The sequence below is a fragment of the Pan paniscus genome, chromosome 18 (assembly GCF_029289425.2).
Source record: "Pan paniscus chromosome 18, NHGRI_mPanPan1-v2.0_pri, whole genome shotgun sequence".
Lineage (NCBI taxonomy): Eukaryota > Metazoa > Chordata > Mammalia > Primates > Hominidae > Pan > Pan paniscus.
Window position 1 is genome coordinate 30,935,127 of NC_073267.2, and position 16,626 is coordinate 30,951,752.

General features: G+C 57.5%; 4 protein-coding genes across 9 annotated transcripts; 2 read left to right on the forward strand and 2 right to left on the reverse strand.

The window, feature by feature from the left end:
* Positions 1-304: 304 nt before the first annotated feature.
* On the reverse strand, positions 305-1,166 carry BOLA2B (bolA family member 2B). 2 transcript variants are annotated; one of them, XM_024925795.4, is made up of 3 exons: positions 906-1,166; positions 731-790; positions 305-447 (listed from the first exon to the last, which is right to left on the reverse strand). In XM_024925795.4, exons 1-3 carry the CDS (start codon positions 1,164-1,166, stop codon positions 397-399), a joined length of 372 nt encoding a protein of 123 aa, XP_024781563.1. In that variant the 3' UTR covers positions 305-396. The 2 variants fall into 2 exon arrangements, with proteins under 2 accessions (XP_024781563.1, XP_003809387.1); XM_003809339.6 differs by having other exon boundaries at positions 731-828.
* A 54-nt stretch (positions 1,167-1,220) lies between these two features.
* Positions 1,221-4,961, forward strand: SLX1A (SLX1 homolog A, structure-specific endonuclease subunit). Its single transcript, XM_003809338.5, has 6 exons — positions 1,221-1,645; positions 2,113-2,164; positions 2,259-2,600; positions 4,374-4,501; positions 4,670-4,757; positions 4,837-4,961. Exons 1-6 carry the CDS (start codon positions 1,221-1,223, stop codon positions 4,864-4,866), a joined length of 1,065 nt encoding a protein of 354 aa, XP_003809386.4. The 3' UTR covers positions 4,867-4,961.
* On the forward strand, positions 4,962-11,397 carry SULT1A3 (sulfotransferase family 1A member 3). Of its 3 annotated transcripts, XM_034952172.3 has the most exons (8): positions 4,962-6,721; positions 8,121-8,272; positions 8,377-8,502; positions 8,592-8,689; positions 10,080-10,206; positions 10,302-10,396; positions 10,895-11,075; positions 11,198-11,397. In XM_034952172.3, the coding sequence occupies exons 2-8, from the start codon at positions 8,125-8,127 to the stop codon at positions 11,308-11,310; spliced, it is 888 nt and encodes a 295-aa protein (XP_034808063.1). In that variant the 5' UTR covers positions 4,962-6,721; positions 8,121-8,124; the 3' UTR covers positions 11,311-11,397. The 3 variants fall into 3 exon arrangements, with proteins under 3 accessions (XP_034808063.1, XP_034808062.1, XP_034808064.1); XM_034952171.3 differs by having other exon boundaries at positions 4,966-8,272; XM_034952173.3 differs by lacking the exon at positions 4,962-6,721 and having other exon boundaries at positions 8,139-8,272; positions 8,345-8,502.
* A 476-nt stretch (positions 11,398-11,873) lies between these two features.
* On the reverse strand, positions 11,874-16,206 carry LOC117978818 (uncharacterized). Of its 3 annotated transcripts, none has more exons than XM_034952176.3 (5): positions 13,739-16,193; positions 13,315-13,554; positions 12,351-12,480; positions 12,217-12,280; positions 11,874-12,076 (listed from the first exon to the last, which is right to left on the reverse strand). In XM_034952176.3, exons 1-5 carry the CDS (start codon positions 13,902-13,904, stop codon positions 11,960-11,962), a joined length of 717 nt encoding a protein of 238 aa, XP_034808067.1. In that variant the 5' UTR covers positions 13,905-16,193; the 3' UTR covers positions 11,874-11,959. The 3 variants fall into 3 exon arrangements, with proteins under 3 accessions (XP_034808067.1, XP_034808065.1, XP_034808066.1); XM_034952174.3 differs by having other exon boundaries at positions 13,315-13,592; positions 13,739-16,192; XM_034952175.3 differs by lacking the exon at positions 12,217-12,280 and having other exon boundaries at positions 13,315-13,592; positions 13,739-16,206.
* Between the last annotated feature and the right edge of the window lie 420 nt (positions 16,207-16,626).

Consider the following 16,626-nt stretch of genomic DNA (forward strand, 5'->3'; position numbering starts at 1 on the left):
CACTTTCTCATCTCTGCATCTTGAAGGCTAGCAGAGAGGAGGAACCCTGAGCTCTCTAGGAGGTGGGTAGGTGGTGGCAGTACAGACTCCTAGACGTCTAAACGGAGTTGCAGAGAGAAGGCTTTCTCGGTAGACCCTGGAAGGGACTTTTACGGTAGAACTTTCATTTTACAAGCAGGGATAGAGGCCTAGATGGGGACAGTGACGTGTCCAAGGTAAAACAATGGACGGAGGCAGGGCAGGGAGAGGCCAGGTCCTAGACTCGGCCTCAGCACCCCTCCCACACACACATCGACACAGAAGCTGGTCCAGATTTATAATTTAATGGCTGTGCAGATCCCAGTCCCTCATTTCTGTCGCTCACGTGCCCACTGGTCTGGGGTCAGGGTTTTCTGTTCAAAGGCATGGATGTGCGGGAGCTCTTCTGCTAGGCACGCGTTCACCAGCCTGGGGCGAGAGATGGGGTTAGGAAAAGGCCGGCGGTGATCGCACACCCCGAGGCTAGGGTGACCCAAGAGACTGGTGTCCCCAAGGTTGTAGTCCCCAGGCCGTGGGAACACGTACTTGGAGAGAGGGTCTACATCGAAATACTCGAAGCAGGGGTCACGAAGGCGGGATCCTCAAGGTCCCTGAGCCACGCCAGGGGGAGTGCGGGAGTTAGGTTGCAAGGGTAGGGGGAGTGGCTGAGGTTGTGGTACAGGAGCTAGGCAAGGTGCTCCCAGGGCCTTACCTGTGTCTCTGAAGCAGCGGTTTCCCCTCGAACTTGGCCGACACCACCAGGACTCGGAAGCTACAGGCGCAACGGTTGAGGGTCGTGTCCTCCACCTCCTACCGAGCGGAAGAATATGAATGGTGCCGAACCCGCCCCCCGAGCTCTTTTCCCCTGGTCCGGCGGCTCAACTCACCACATGCTCCGCCTCCAGGTTCCGCTGCAGCTTCTCGCGGAGGTATTCGGCGCTGAGTTCCATGGCGACAGTCCAGCTGGAACGGCAGCCCAGCAGGGACACAACCCCTGCTCGGACGCCGGCCACGCTACCTTGCTGCCTTACAGGAGCCACTTCCGCTGGAAAACTCACTTCCGCCCTTACTAAGGCGTACGTCAACGCAGTACTTCCGCCCTCAAGCAGCCGGGCTTTCCAGCGGTCCAGGCTTTTCGCGCTTGCCATGTGTCAGCCAATCAGAGCCTGAGGAAGGTGGGACTCGGGCGGAGCCGATGCTGAATGGTACGCGCTCGCCGACTGGACAGCAGTCTGGCTTCCGCGGTCGGACTTCTACACCCGCCTCCAGACAGGAGAGGGGCACGTACCCGCGCTACGGCAGCCTCCAGGCTGCCTCCGGATAGTCCCCGAGAGCTTGTTCCGAAGCAAGCACCCTGCAGCCCTAGCGATCCAGCCCTCCCCTGGACCCTAGGTCACGGCAATCAACCCCCTGCTGTGGTTCCCGAACCCCAAGGCCCGATGGGTCCCGCGGGGGTCGCGGCGAGGCCAGGGCGCTTCTTCGGCGTCTACCTGCTCTACTGCCTGAACCCCCGGTACCGGGGCCGCGTCTACGTGGGGTTCACTGTCAACACTGCTCGTCGGGTCCAGCAGCACAATGGGGGCCGCAAAAAAGGCGGGGCCTGGCGGACCAGCGGGCGAGGGCCCTGGTGAGAGGGGGAGGCCTTCTGTGCCGGGAGGAAGGCTTCCCAGAGGAGGCGGACCCCGCGGGGCACAGGCCTGATGAGAAGGACCGGCCAGGACTGTGACAGAGGCGGGGCGTCTGTGGTGGGGACGGGGCCTGTCGCAGGGGGGGAGCGTGACGGGGAGGCGGTGCCCGGGGCATCTCCGCGGCGGAACTCAGGGAAGGAGCTAGCTGGGGCGGGGGTGATGATCCAGGCTGGGTTCCAGCATAGGGCTCTTGGTGGGCACGCTGGGGTCGGGTGGAGTGCAGGAGAGAGAGGAGGTGGGACAGGTGGGTACCTGGGCTGGAGGCAGGGCCTGAGGTGGGCAGGTGCAGAGGGCTGCACTTCTCGGCTGAAGCCAGGAATGAGGACCCCGCTCTCGGGTGGGATTGGAGGGGACCCGCGGCTGAGGCGCAGGGCTGCGACAGGGACATCACCGTTCTCCTCCTCAGGGAGATGGTGCTCGTCGTGCACGGCTTCCCGTCCTCCGTGGCCGCCCTTCGGGTAAGGAAGGAGACCGGGCAGCGGCGGCCGGGCGAGGGCTTGGGTTCCGCCCCTCGCTCCGAGCCGCCCTGATGCCCCTGTACGCCGCCCGCAGTTTGAGTGGGCTTGGCAGCACCCGCACGCCTCGCGCCGCCTGGCGCACGTGGGGCCTCGCCTGCGAGGAGAGACAGCCTTCGCTTTCCACCTGCGCGTGCTGGCGCACATGCTGCGCGCACCGCCCTGGGCTCGCCTCCCGCTCACGCTGCGCTGGGTGCGCCCAGACCTCCGCCAGGACCTCTGCCTCCCGCCGCCGCCGCACGTGCCTCTGGCCTTCGGGCCTCCACCGCCCCAGGCCCCGGCCCCAAGGCGCCGCGCAGGTCCCTTTGATGACGCGGAGACTGAGCCAGACCAGGGGGATCCAGGGGCCTGCTGCTCCCTGTGCGCCCAGACCATCCAGGTGAGGTCCCCCCCAAGGAATGGATGGCTCTAGAGTCCAGACGACTTCGGATCCAGCTCTTTCTTGAGGGAAACCCACTGACACGCTTTGGCCACCCTATCCCCATCTCTAAGATGCTGATGCTATAGGACTTACGGCCATTCCTGAGCAAAGCAGGCCCTGCTCAGGGCCTTCACCATTTCCCCTTCAACGAAAAGGTTCTTCCCTAGGCCATCAGTACTCCGCTGCACTCCAGTGTGGTCGACAGAGCATGACCCTCTTTTTTTTTTTTTTTTTTTTTGAGATGGAGTCTAGCTCTGTCGCCCAGGCTTGAGTGCAGTGGCACGATCTCTGCTCACTGCAAGCTCCGCCTCCTGGGTTCACGCCATTCTCCTGCCTCAGCCTCCCGAGTTGCTGGGACTACAGGCGCCCGCCACCATGCCTGGTTAATTTTTTGTATTTTTAGTAGAGACGGGGTTTCACCGTGTTAGCCAGGATGGTCTCGATGTCCTAGCCTCGTGATCCGCCCGCCTCAGCCTCCCAAAGTGCTGGGATTACAGGCATGAGCCACCGCGCCCGGCCCTTTTTTTTTTTTAGACAGAGTCTTGCTCTGTTGCCCAGGCTGGAGTGCAGTGATCTCAGCTCACTGGAAGCTCCGCCTCCTGGGTTCAAGCGATTCTCCTATCTCAACCTCCCAAGTGTGCCACCACACCTGCCGAATTTTTGTGTTTTTAGTAGAGATGGGGTTCGCCATGTTGGGCAGGCTGGTCTCAAACTCCTGACCTCAAGTGATCTGCCCGCCTCGGCCTCCCAGAGTGCTGGGATTATAGGCGTGAGCCACCATGCCTGGACATGACCCTGTCTCTAAAACGATGTAATGAATTGCAGCTCATTCTTGTGTGCACTTTTCTGCACCCCCTTTCCCTTAACACTTACTATTGTCTGGCATGCTACGTGTTTTCTTGATCTCATTAGTCTCTCCCACCCCAACTGCCATACTGCACTATCAGAGGGCAGCACTTATCACTGCTGTAGAACAAAGTCCTGCACAGAGCCGATGGCCCAGAAATTTTCTTTTTATTTATTTATTTGTTTTTTTTTTTTTTTTTGAGACGGAGTCTTACTCTGTCGCTCAGGCTGGAGTGTAGTGGCGCGATCTCAGCTCACTGCAACCTCTGCCTCCTGGTTTCAAGCAATTCTCCTTCCTCAGCCTCCAGAGTAGCTGGGATTACACGCGCCTGCCACTGCGCCACGCGCCTGCCACTGCGCCCGGCTAATTTTTGTATTTTTAGTAGAGATGGGGTTTCGACCATGTTGGCCAGGCTGGTCTCAAACTCCTGACCTCAGGTGATCCTGCCCACCTAAGCCTCCCAAAATGCTGGTATTACAGGCATGAGCCACCGTGCCCGCCCTAAATATTTAATAAAATAATGGACGATGGGTGCCTTCTACTGAGCTCCCGGTAATTGTGAGTGAGTAGAGGACTTGCCCTGGGGAAATTCAGTGACCTGCTGGGTGTTGCTGAGCTGTGAGGAAGTTCAGGTCTGGCTGCAGTGGTGAGGCTGTGACTCAATCAATCACTGCTGATGCTCCCAGGACCTGCACCAGCTTAGTCCCAGGGGCAAGGATTTTAACTGTCCACCTCAGTTTCTTCATTTGTAAGATGCAAATAACAGTCACCCCTGCCTCATGGGATGGAGCTTGTAATGCCCGCAACAGTGCCTGCTGCACAGAGGGGCTTGCTGCCAGCTCCCTCTCCCTCCTTGTCTCTTACCTGCCTGCTGCCTGGGACAGGATGAAGAGGGGCCCTTGTGTTGCCCCCACCCTGGCTGCCTGCTAAGGGCCCATGTGATCTGCCTGGCAGAGGAGTTTCTTCAGGAAGAACCAGGGCAGCTTCTGCCCCTAGAGGGCCAATGCCCTTGGTGAGTGTAGTCCCCTGGCCCCAGCCTGGTCCACCTCTGGGAAGAGGGTGCCCAGTTGTGCAATCCAGGCCCAGGCAGCTGAGCCCTCATCTCAGCATCCAGGGTGGATACTGGAGGGGGCTTGTGGCATCTGACTCTGTATCTCCTACCTGCCCCTCTCCTTGGTAGCTGTGAGAAGTCACTGCTTTGGGGAGACCTGATCTGGCTGTGCCAGATGGACACTGAGAAAGAAGTAGAAGACTCAGAATTAGAAGAGGTGAGTGGGCTTTGGTGGCGGGCTCCCTACCCCACTCCCTGCCCTGGGCTGCCTGTGACCACACTTCTTGCCTCTGCAGGCACACTGGACAGACCTGCTGGAGACCTGATCCTCAGTGTCCCTACCCCCTCCTACCTCTTTTCTGTGCCACCTGCTGTGGGTCCAGCAGGTTTTTACTTGAGTACAATAAAAAGTCTGAGTCAAGGGTGCCTTATGGTGGATGCTGAGGGCAGGGGAGGAGCTAGTAGCCCAAGGTCCTGCCAGTCACGGGGCTTCCTCAGGGGCACAGAGGAGGCAGGAGGGGCCCCTGGCCCTAGCATGTGAACAGCTTCTACTCTGCCTGGAAACCCCATGCCTCAGCTTTCCCCTACTTGCCTCTGAGCTCATGCAATTCTTGGAAGCCTGGGAGACTTACCTTGAAATTGAATGCAAATAGGACAAAGACCAAGGAGGATGGGGGGATGCCCTCCTTGCACGGGACTCTGTGGCTTCCAAGTCTTAATCTCCTCTAGTCTCTTGTCTACGGAGCCTCCTTCAAACCCAGGGAAAGAAAAGCACCTGCCAGGGTTGTTTTTCTTCTAGGATCTTCTATTGATGCTCTGTGAGGTCCCCCAGGAGCCATGAAGCTAGGGCTGGCTCCTAGGGCAATGGGACTCCAGTGTCCTTGTCCTTTCTTATTCTTTCTGTTCTTTCTTTCTTTCCTTTTTTTTTTGAGACAGAGTCTCACTGTGTTGCCCAGGCTGGAGTGCAGTGTGTGATCTTGGCTCACTGAAACCTCCGCCTCCTGGGTTCAAGTGATTCTCTTGCCTCAGCCTCCCGAGTAGCTAGGATTACAGGTGCCCGCCATCATGCCCAGCTAATTTTTGTATTTTTAGTAGAGACAGGGTTTCACTATGTTGGCCAGCTTGGTCTCGAACTCCTGACCTCAGGTGATCGTGCTGCATCGACCTCCCAAAGTACTGGGATTACAGGCGTGAGCCACCACGCTCAGCCTCTTTCTTGTTCTATATGTCCATGCTCTGCTCCACTTCTGCCCCTTCACTCTGCCCCCACACATCACTCCAGACTGGCCTTGTGGTCAGAGCCTGGAATGCCTGGGCTGCTGGGGGCCTGTGGACTGCACTGGGCCAGAACCCCTGCCGCCTTCAAGACTGGCCTGTAGCCAGCAGGTAGGTGACTTTTCCCAGGCCTGCCTATCCCACCTTTCCCCTCCACTCACTCACCTCCCTTGCCTGCGTCAATTAGAGAAAGCTTGTCGGCCAGGCATGGTGGCTCATGCCTGTAATCTCAGCACTTTGGGAGGCCGAGGCGGGCGGATCATCTGAGCTCAGGAGTTTGAGACCAGCCTGGCCAACATGGCAAAACCCCGTCTCTACTAAAAATACAAAAATTAACCGGATGTGGTGGTGTGCACCTGTAATCCCAGCTACTCGGGAGGCTGAGGCAGAAGAATCGCTTGAACCCAGGAGGGGGAGGTTACAGTGAGCAGAGATCGTGCTACTGCACTGCAGCCTGGGCGAGAGAGCGAGTCTCCATCTCATATAAAAAAAAGAAAAAGAAAGAAAGAAAGCTTGTCTGTTGGCCTGCCCTGCAGGGTGGAGTTCAGAGGGAAGGTCAGGAGCCTAGTGACAGCTCAAAAAAAAAAAAAAAAAAAAGACCCAAATACCAATGTTGGCCCCTTTTGCCTTTCATTCATGTGTTTTCTATACACTAAATTCACATCTTGGGTTTGCAGATCACTCCAAGCTTGGCTGGAGCTGTGGTGGTAAGGAGGGTAATAGAGAAGCTTCCCCACCCTCAACCCCACCCCTTCCTTCCTGGAGTTCCCAGCCCTGACTTTAGATCCCTCCCACATTGGACCTTCAAAACCCTCAGGGCAGAGAGCAGCCCTACACTCCCTACACCGCACCCATACTCAGCCCCTGCAGGCAAGGAGAGAACAGGTCAGGTTCCTGAGAGCTCAGGTGAGTGACACGTTGGAATGGCCCAGGGCACCTTCACCCTGCTCAGCTTGTGGCTCCAACATTCTAGAAGCCGAGGCCTCTGCCATCCCTGCCCTTTCCCATGGATATTCCATTTCAATTAGACAACCCAGCCTGGCCGGAATGCCCCTGCGTTCCTTCTCTTCCTTTGTGTATTTTTGAGACAGGGTGTTGCTCTGTCACCCAGGCTGGAGTGTAGTGGGATCCTGGCCCACTGCAGCCTCAAATTCCTAGGCTGAGGCAATCCTGCCGCCTCAGCCTCCTGAGTAGCTGGGGTTACAAGAGCAAGCCACCACACCCAGCTAATTTTGAAAAATATTTTTTGTAGAGGAGAGAGGTCTTGCTTTGTTGTCCAGGTTGGTCTCAAACTCCAGGGCTCAAGGGATCCTTTCCCATTGGCCTCCCAAGGCTCTGGGATTACAGGCGGGAGTCACCCTGCCTGGGCCCCTCCTTTTGATGAGTCATCAGTTTTCATTCCCACACGAGGCTCTAGCCCCTGGTACCAGCTTAGTTGCTCAATGGGCTGTGTTTGTTCTGGAGCCCAGATGGACTGTGGCCAGGCAAGTGGATCACAGACCTGGCCGGCCTGGGAGGTTTCCACATGTGAGGGGCATGAGGGGGGCTCAAGGAGGGAAGCATCGGGGAGAGGAGCGCACTGGGTAGAGGCTGGGGGTCAGAGCAGGAAATGGTGAGACAAAGGGCACTGACTGGCAGGGAGACAGCACAGGCAGGCCCTAGAGCTTCCTCAGCACAGCTGGACTCTCCTGGAGACCTTCACACACCCTGATATCTGGGCCCCGCGCTACGAGGGTGCTTTCACTGGTCTGCACTATGCCCCAGGCCCTGGGACTTTGAACAGCTCTGCAGGTGACTGAAAGGTGCAGCCAGGCTGGGGAAGGACCTGGTTTCAGCCCCAGCCCCGCCACTGACTGACTTTGTGAGTGCGGGCAAGTCACTCAGCCTCCCTAGGCCTCAGTGACTTCCCTGAAAGCAAAAACTCTGCAAAGGGGCAGCTGGGTGCTGGCTCACACCTGTAATCCCAGCACTTTGGGAGGCTGAGGTAGACAAATCACTTGAGGCCAGGAGTTCTAGACCAGCCTGGCCAACATGGTGAAACCCCATCTCTACTAAAGAAAAAAAAAAAATTAGCTGAGCATGGTTGTACATGCTTGTAATCCCAGCTACTTGGGAGGCCGAGGCAGGAGGATTGCTTGAACCCAAGAGGTGGAGTTTGCAGTGAGCTGAGATTGTGCCACACTGCACTCCAGCTTGGGTGACAGAGTGAGACTCCATCTCAAAAAAAAAAAAAAAGAGAGAATCCTGCTTTCTTGCTGTTGTGATGGTGGTAAGGGAACGGGCCTGGCTCTGGCCCCTGACGCAGGAACATGGAGCTGATCCAGGACACCTCCCGCCCGCCACTGGAGTATGTGAAGGGGGTCCCGCTCATCAAGTACTTTGCAGAGGCGCTGGGGCCCCTGCAAAGCTTCCAGGCCCGGCCTGATGACCTGCTCATCAGCACCTACCCCAAGTCTGGTAAGTGAGGAGGGCCACCCACCCTCTCCCAGGCGGCAGTCCCCACCTTGGTCAGCAAGGTCGTGCCCTCAGCCTGCTCGCCTCCTATCTCCCTCCCTCTCCAGGCACCACCTGGGTGAGCCAGATACTGGACATGATCTACCAGGGCGGCGACCTAGAGAAGTGTAACCGGGCTCCCATCTACATGCGGGTGCCCTTCCTTGAGGTCAATGATCCAGGGGAACCCTCAGGTGCATGGCTGGGTCCTGGGGGTAAGGGAAGTGGAGGAAGACAGGGCTGGGGCTTCAGCTCACCAGACCTTCCCTGACCCACTGCTCAGGGATGGAGACTCTGAAAGACACACCGCCCCCACGGCTCATCAAGTCACACCTGCCCCTGGCTCTGCTCCCTCAGACTCTGTTGGATCAGAAGGTCAAGGTGAGGCCGGGCTCAATGGTTCACACGTGTCATCCCAGTTTGAGACTGAGGAGGGAGGATCCCTTGAAGGCGAGAGATGGAGACCAGCCTGGGCAACATTGCTGTAGAGATGACATCCCATCTCTACAAAAATAAAATTAACAACCTGGTATGGTGGCATAGACTGTTCCCAGTTACTTAGGAGGCTCAGCGGGGAGGATTGTTTATGCAAATAGGAGGCTGCAATGAGCCCTGATGATCCTGCTGCTGCACTCCAGCCTGGGCAACACAGCAAAACCACCTCTACGAAAAAAAAAGTTCCCACTGACTGGCAAGGAAAGCCAGGAAGGGGGGCTCAGGTGCCCTCTCAGCCATGTTCCTGTTCTTCTGGAAGGGCCTCCTCACTTCTGCCAGGCTCATCACATCTTTTTTTTTTTTTTGAGACAGAGTCTTGCTCTGTCACCCTGGCTGGAGTGCAGTGGCATGATCTCAGCTCACTGCAACCTCCGCCTCCCCAGTTCAAGTGATTCTCCTGCCTCAGCCTCCTGAGTAGCTGGGATTACAGGCGTGCGCTACCACACCCGGCTAATTTTTGTATTCTTTTTAGTAGAGACGGGGTTTCACCACGTTGGTCAACCTTGTGATCCTCCTGCCTCGACCTCACAAAGTGCTGGAATTACAGGCGTGAGCCACCGCGCCTGGCCCTTTTTTTTTTTTTTTTTTTTTTTTGAGACAGTTTCACTCTTGTTGCCGAGGCTAGAGCGCAATCGTGTGATCTCGGTTCACTGCAACCACCGCCTCCTGGGTTCAAGCAATTCTCCTGCTTCAGCCTCCCAAGGAGCTGGGATTACAGGTACCTGCCACCATGCCCGGCTAATTTTGTATTTTTAGTAGAGATGGGGTTTCGCCATGTTGGTCAGGCTGGTCTTGAACTCCTGACCTCAGGTGATCTGGCCACCTTGGCCTCCCAAAGTGCCGGGATTAGAGGCGTGAGCCACCACGCCCAGCCTTCATCACATCTTGAGAGAGGACACTGTCTGCCTCTTGCTCTGATGAGGGTCTGATGCAAGGATAGTGAGTCTCTACAGTGCACACTTAAGAAAGGCAGCATGTGGGTGCTCACAGGTCAGCAGAGGAGGGGGAGCTGTGGGGACCAGGCATGCCTTGCTCCAGATCAGGGTATGATGGCATTGGTGCAGATTATATTAGTATAGAATATGGTCTCAGGAACCAGGCAGGACTTTGGCTTCCGAGCAGGGTTCAGATCCCAGCTTGGCCCTACCTGTGCAGTGAGATCTCAAGCAAGTCAGCCTCTAAGCCTCAGGTTCCTCCTTTGCCAGTTCAACAGATGAGCTGGCCTGGGGTGGGCTGTGTGGTGATGGTGCTGGGGCTGGGTCCTCTGCCCCTGCAGGTGGTCTATGTTGCCCGAAACCCAAAGGACGTGGCGGTCTCCTACTACCATTTCCACCGTATGGAAAAGGCACACCCTGAGCCTGGGACCTGGGACAGCTTCCTGGAAAAGTTCATGGCTGGAGAAGGTGGGCTTGACTGGAGGAAGGAGGGTGTGAAGCCGAGGGGTGGTGGCTATAACGCACAGCAACCCTGTGTCGGTGCCCCCTGCCCGCTTCTCTAGTGTCCTACGGGTCCTGGTACCAGCACGTGCAGGAGTGGTGGGAGCTGAGCCGCACCCACCCTGTTCTCTACCTCTTCTATGAAGACATGAAGGAGGTGAGACCACCTGTGATGCTTCCCCCCATGTGACACCTGGGGGCAGGCACCTCACAGGGACCCACCAAGGCCACCCAGCCCCGTCCCTGGGCGGCTCCCACAGCAAGTCCGGATTCCCCATCCTACCTCCCTGGCCCAGGCCCCCCCACTGCAGCCCCACCTGGCAGCAGGCTCGGCACAGCTTTCATCTTCTGCACCTGAGTCAGCTGCATGGGTGGCCACGGATCAGATACTTAGTCCTATTGCTTATCCTCACCAAAGGGTGTGCTACCCAGGGCCACAGTCACGGAAGAAGACCATCCCGGTCCTCACCCATAGGCGCCAAGCCCTGTTCATGATGGGATCACAGGGCAGAGATCAATTCATTTTACTCCAGAGACTAGGGCCCCAGGGGTTGAGGCTCTTTGGGGTTTCTAGGGGAAGTGGCCAGATCCCCTCTGAGGTTAGAGAGGGGGACCCGTTTTGTTTTGCTCCACTGAGGAGCCCTCTGCTGCTCAGAACCCCAAAAGGGAGATTCAAAAGATCCTGGAGTTTGTGGGGCGCTCCCTGCCAGAGGAGACCGTGGACTTCATGGTTCAGCACACGTCGTTCAAGGAGATGAAGAAGAACCCTATGACCAACTACACCACCGTCCCCCAGGAGCTCATGGACCACAGCATCTCCCCCTTCATGAGGAAAGGTGGGTGCCGGCCAGCACGGGGGTTTGGGGCGGGTGGGAGCAGCAGCTGGAGCCTCCCCATAGGCACTCGGGGCCTCCCCTGGGATGAGACTCCAGCTTTGCTCCCTGCCTTCCTCCGCCAGGCATGTCTGGGGACTGGAAGACCACCTTCACCGTGGCGCAGAATGAGCGCTTCGATGCGGACTATGCGGAGAAGATGGCAGGCTGCAGCCTCAGCTTCCGCTCTGAGCTGTGAGAGGGGCTCCTGGAGTCACTGCAGAGGGAGTGTGCGAATCTACCCTGACCAATGGGCTCAAGAATAAAGTATGATTTTTGAGTCAGGCACAGTGGCTCATGTCTGCAATCCCAGCGATTTGGGAGGTTGAGCTGGTAGGATCACAATAGGCCACGAATTTGAGACCAGCCTGGTAAAATAGTGAGACCTCATCTCTACAAAGATGTAAAAAAATTAGCCACATGTGCTGGCACTTACCTGTAGTCCCAGCTACTTGGGAAGCAGAGGCTGGAGGATCATTTCAGCCCAGGAGGTTGTGGATACAGTGAGTTATGACATGCCCATTCACTACAGCCTGGATGACAAGCAAGACCCTCCCTCCAAAGAAAATAAAGCTCAATTAAAATAAAATATGATTTGTGTTCATGTAGAGCCTGTATTGGAAAGGAAGAGAAACTCTGAGCTGAAAGAGTGAATGCCCAGTGGGGCCACATATGGTCACCTCTCCCCCAGCCTTCAGCTCCCCAGGTCACCATATCTGGGGAGGGGAGAAGGGTTTGGAGAAGTAAAACCCAGGAGATGTGTGGAGGGGGGATGTCTGTTTAATCCCAGCACATCCTCTGCTGTCCTGCCCCAAGATGGTGGAGGACGTCGAGTCCGCCGGGCAGCGTCACTTTTTCTTGGGCTCCTTAGAAGCTACCAGGTACCTCTGGGCCACACTGAGATGAGGGGAGTAGCCGTCTGCATAGGAGGTGTCTTCAAACAGGATAGAGTAGTCCTCCTGGGGCTGTGGGGCAGGTGGACAGGAAGGGCAGAGAGCAGCCCCAGGGCTGGTGTCACTCACTTGTTGGTGGCATGGCTGTAACTGACCACCTCGGCCAGGATCCACTGCTCATCCCCATCCACGGCCTTCACCCGGGCAGCCACCTTGTCTCCAGGTCTGGCCACATAGTCTCCTGAGGCAGGGATGGCCCCACAGAGGGGTGGGGGCCTGTGAGTGGAACAAAGGGTCAGTCCCAGCCCCTGGGCACCAGCCCCTCCCTCGCAGCTGCTGCCCTCACTTGTCACCAGGCTTCCCGATCCACAGGGGCAGGGTCATGGCCGACTGCTGCAGCAGGGTCATCAGCACCCCTCTGCGCATGGTCTTCCGGGGTGGCTCCGAGTCATTGTAGAGACCCGCGATCTTGGCCACTGTGGGAAGAAAGGGAGGCCTGAGGCCCCAGGGACAGGGGCTGGCCCTGACCCGCCAGCATGCTGCACTGAGCTGCTGGAGGAGCACCTGGGAGCCCCCAGCTCCCGAGTGAGCCCGAGGGCACAGCAGGACTGTGACCTGATCTGCCAGGTGTCCTACAGGGGCTGCTGCGCTCAACTACATATGGGTGAGACGGCAGCACGCCAGGCACCCAGGGGAAGGAACCAGGGAGGGACAAAGCGGGTTCTGAGGTGCTGGTGAGGTTCTCTTCTTGATGTCGGTGCTGACACAGAAGTGTGTTTCGTTAGTGAAAAGTTCCTAAAATTCGAAGGGTCCCGCGGGAATCGGGGCGAGGCCGGGTGCTTCTTCAGCGTCCAGCTGCTCTACTGCCTGAATCCCTGGTACCCGGGCCCTGTCTACGTGGGGCTCACTGTCAACCCTGTTCGTCCAGCAGCACAATGGTGGCCACAAAAAAGGCGGGGCTTGGCGGACCATTGGCCGAGGTCCCTGTTAAGAGGGGGAGGGTCTCTGTGCCCGGAGGAAGGCTCCCTGGAGGAGGCGGAACCGGGGGGCACAAGCCTGCTGAGAGGGACCCACTAGGCCTGCGACGTGCGCGGGACGTCCCGGGCGAGGCCGGTTGGTGGGGGGAGGCTGTCGCAGGGGAGGAGCCTAACGGGGAGGCGGTGCCCTGGGAATCTCGGCGGTGGAACTCCGGAGAGCAGCTGGATGAGGCGAGGGTGATGATCCAGGCTGGGGTCCAGCGCAGGGGTCTTGGTGGGCACGCTGGGGTCGGGTGGAGCGCAGGAGGGAGAGGAATGAGAACAGGTGGGTACCTGGGCTGGAGGCGGGACCTGAGGTGGGCAGGTGCAGGGGGCGTGCCTTCAGGCAGTTGCGGGGCCAGGGCTCGGCTGAAGCTGGGAGTGAGGACCCCGTTCTCCGGTGGGATAGGAGGGGACCCGCGATGCTGGGCTGCGCTGGCGGTAGGGCGCGGCGGGGCTCACAGGAACATTCCTGTTCTCCTCCCCATGGAGATTGTGCTCGTCGTGCACGGCTTCTCATCCGCCGCGGCCGCCCTTCGGGTAAAGAAGAAGACCGGGCGGCGGCCTGTGGCCTGGATTTGGGGTCCGACCCCCGCCCGGAGCCGCCTTGACTCCAACCCCGCCACGGTTGGAGGGGGCCTGGCACCCCCGCCCTGGGCGCTCCTCCCGGTCCCGTTGCGCCCCGACCTCCGTCAGCCGCACGGCACTGGCCACTGACCTTCGGGCCTCCTCCGCCCCAGGGCGCCGCGCAGGTCCCTTTGCTGACGCCGAGCCTGAGCCTGAGCCGGTCCCGGGGTCCAAGAGGGCTGTGTGCACCCTGCGCGCCCGCGCGCTCCAGGGGAGGTGCGCTCCAGGGGAGGTCCGCCCCAAGCAGAGCGGCACATCCTCCAGACGACTTCGGATCCTGCTGTTGAGGAGCCAGGAAACGCCCTGACACTGTTGCGGCCCTGTCCACATCTCTAAGATGGGGATGATAGTACCTGAGCACAGCAGGACCTGCCTTTTCCCTTTGACTGGAAGGTTCTTCTCTACATCTTCAGTCTTGATAACCTGCCACCTCCACAGGGAGGTCTTCCCTGGCTCCCAATTTAAAATTGCAGCTCTGAGAAGCCGGGCATGGTGGCATATGCCTGTAGTCCCAGCTACGGGGGAGGCTGAGGTGGGAGGATCGCTTGAGCCCAGGAGTTGGAGGCTGAAGTGAGCTATGATCACTCCATTGCACTCCAGCCTGGGGGAAACAGCAAGACCCTGTCTCTAAAAAAATAAAATACAATAAAATTGCGGCTCTTTCTTGTGCACTTCCCTGCCCGCCCCCCTTTCCTGAACCCTTATTATTTTCTGCCATACTACAAATTTTATGCATCTCATTAAACCCCTTCCGAACCTGTGCACTAAACTGCCTGGGGGCAGCTCTTGTCACTGCTGTAGAACAAAGTCCCACATAGAGCCAATGGCCAAGAAACAGTTAATAAAATAACAGACGATGGTCCTGGCCTCTACTGTGAGTGAGTAAAGGGCTTGCCCTGCAGAGATTCAGTGATCTGGCGGGGGTTGCTGAGCTATGAGGAAGTTCAGATCTGGCTGCAGGGGTGAGGCTGTGACTCAGTCAATCACTGCTCATGCTCACAGGACACTGGCCAGCTTAGTCCCTGGGGACAAGGATTTTACCCCCCCCACCTCCATTTCCTCATCTCTAAGATGTGAATAATAGTCGCCCCTGCCTCACAGGATTGAGCTGTGTAACCCCCCTCCCACCTTTTTTCTATGCCACCCACTGCGGGTCTGGGGCTTTTTACTGGAATGCAATACAAAGTCTGAGTCAAGGGTGCCTTCTGTTGGTTGCTGAGGGCGGAGGCAGAGCTGGTTGCCTGTGGTCCTGCCAGTCAAGGGGCTTCCAGAGGAGGGAGGAGGGGCCTGTGGCCCTAGCATGTGAGCAGCTTCTCCTCTGCCTGGAAGCCGGATGCCTCAGCTTCTCCCACACTCCCACCTGCCCGCTTGCCTCTGAACTCACACAATTCTTGGAAGGCTTGGGAGACTCACCTTTACTCAAATGGTTACCTGTCTCGTGTCTCGTGCCCAGCTTGACCTTTTTTTTTTTTTTTTTTTTTGAGTTGGAGTCTTGCTGCGTTACCCAGGCTAGAGTGCAGTGGCGTGATCTCAGCTCACTGCAATCTCCGCCTCCCGGGTTCAAGCAATTCTCCTGCCTCAGCCTCCCCAGTAGCTGGGATTACAGGTGCCCACCACCGTGCCTGGCTAATTTTCGTATTTTTAGTAGAGACAGGGTTTCACCATGTTGGCCACGCTGGTCTTGAACTCCTGACCTCGTGATCTGCCCACCTTGGCCTCCCAAAGTGCTGGGATTACAGGTGTGAGCCACCATGCCTGGCCCCAGCTTGACCTTGAACTTTAAATAGTGAAGACAAAGAACGAGGAGGGTGGGGGGATGCCCTCCTTCCACAGGGCCCTGTGGCTTCCAAGCCTCAACCTCCTCTGGTCTCTTGTCTGTGGAGCCTCCTTCAAACCCAGGGAAACAAAAGCACCTGCCACGGGCTGCTGTTTTTCTAGGATCTTCTAGCGAAGCTCTGTAACTTCCCCTGAGAGCCATGAAACTGGGGCTGGCTCCCAGGGTGATGGGACTCCAGCGTCTTTGTTCTTTCTTGTTCTATGCATCCATGCTCTGCTCCACCGCTGCCCCTTCAACTCTGCCCACACATATTACTCCAGACTGGCCGTGTGGTCAGAGCCTGGAATGCCTGGGCTGCTGGGGGCTTGCATGCAGGCTGCACTGGACTAGAAGCATTGGTGCCTTCAAGACTGCCCTGGGAAATATGACCTGCCCTGTTTCTGTCTAGTGAGTACCCATTTTTCCCCACTCACCGGCTCACTTCCCTTGGCTGGGTCAATTAGAAAAAGCTCTTCTGTTGGCCTGCCCTGCAGGGTGGAGTTCAGAGGGCAGCTCAAGAGCCCGGTGACAGCTCAAAAAATAAAAAAAGCCGCCAGGAGCAGTGGCTCATGCCTGTAATCCCAGCACTTTGGGAGGCCGAGGCAGGCGGATCACCTGAGGTCAGGTGTTCAAGACCAGCCTGACCAACATGGTGAAACCCCGCCTCTACTAAAAATACAAAAATTAGCCAGGTGTGGTGGCGGATGCCTGTAATCCCAGCTACTCAAGAGGCTGAGGCAGGAGAATTGCTTGAACCCAGGAGGTGGAGGTTACAGTGAGCCGAGATCGTGCCACTGTACTCCAGCCTGGGCGACAGATCAAGACTCCATCTCAAAATAAATAAATAAATAAATTATACATTGGGCTCTTTTGCCTTTCATTCTTGTGCTTTCTAATCACAACTAAACACTAAACTCACATCTTGGCTTTGCAGATCACTCTAAGCTTGGCTGCAGCTGTGGTGCTGAGGAGGCTAATGGAGAAGCTCCCTCGCTCTCAACCCCACCCCTTCCTTCCGGGAGCAAACCCAAGTCTGGTCCCGACTCCGGATCCCTCCCACATTAGACCTACCACACCCTCAGGGCAGACAACAGCTCCACACACCCCACACTCAGCCACCAGGGCAAGGGAGCAAAATTCCAGAAAGCTCAGGTGAGTACCAG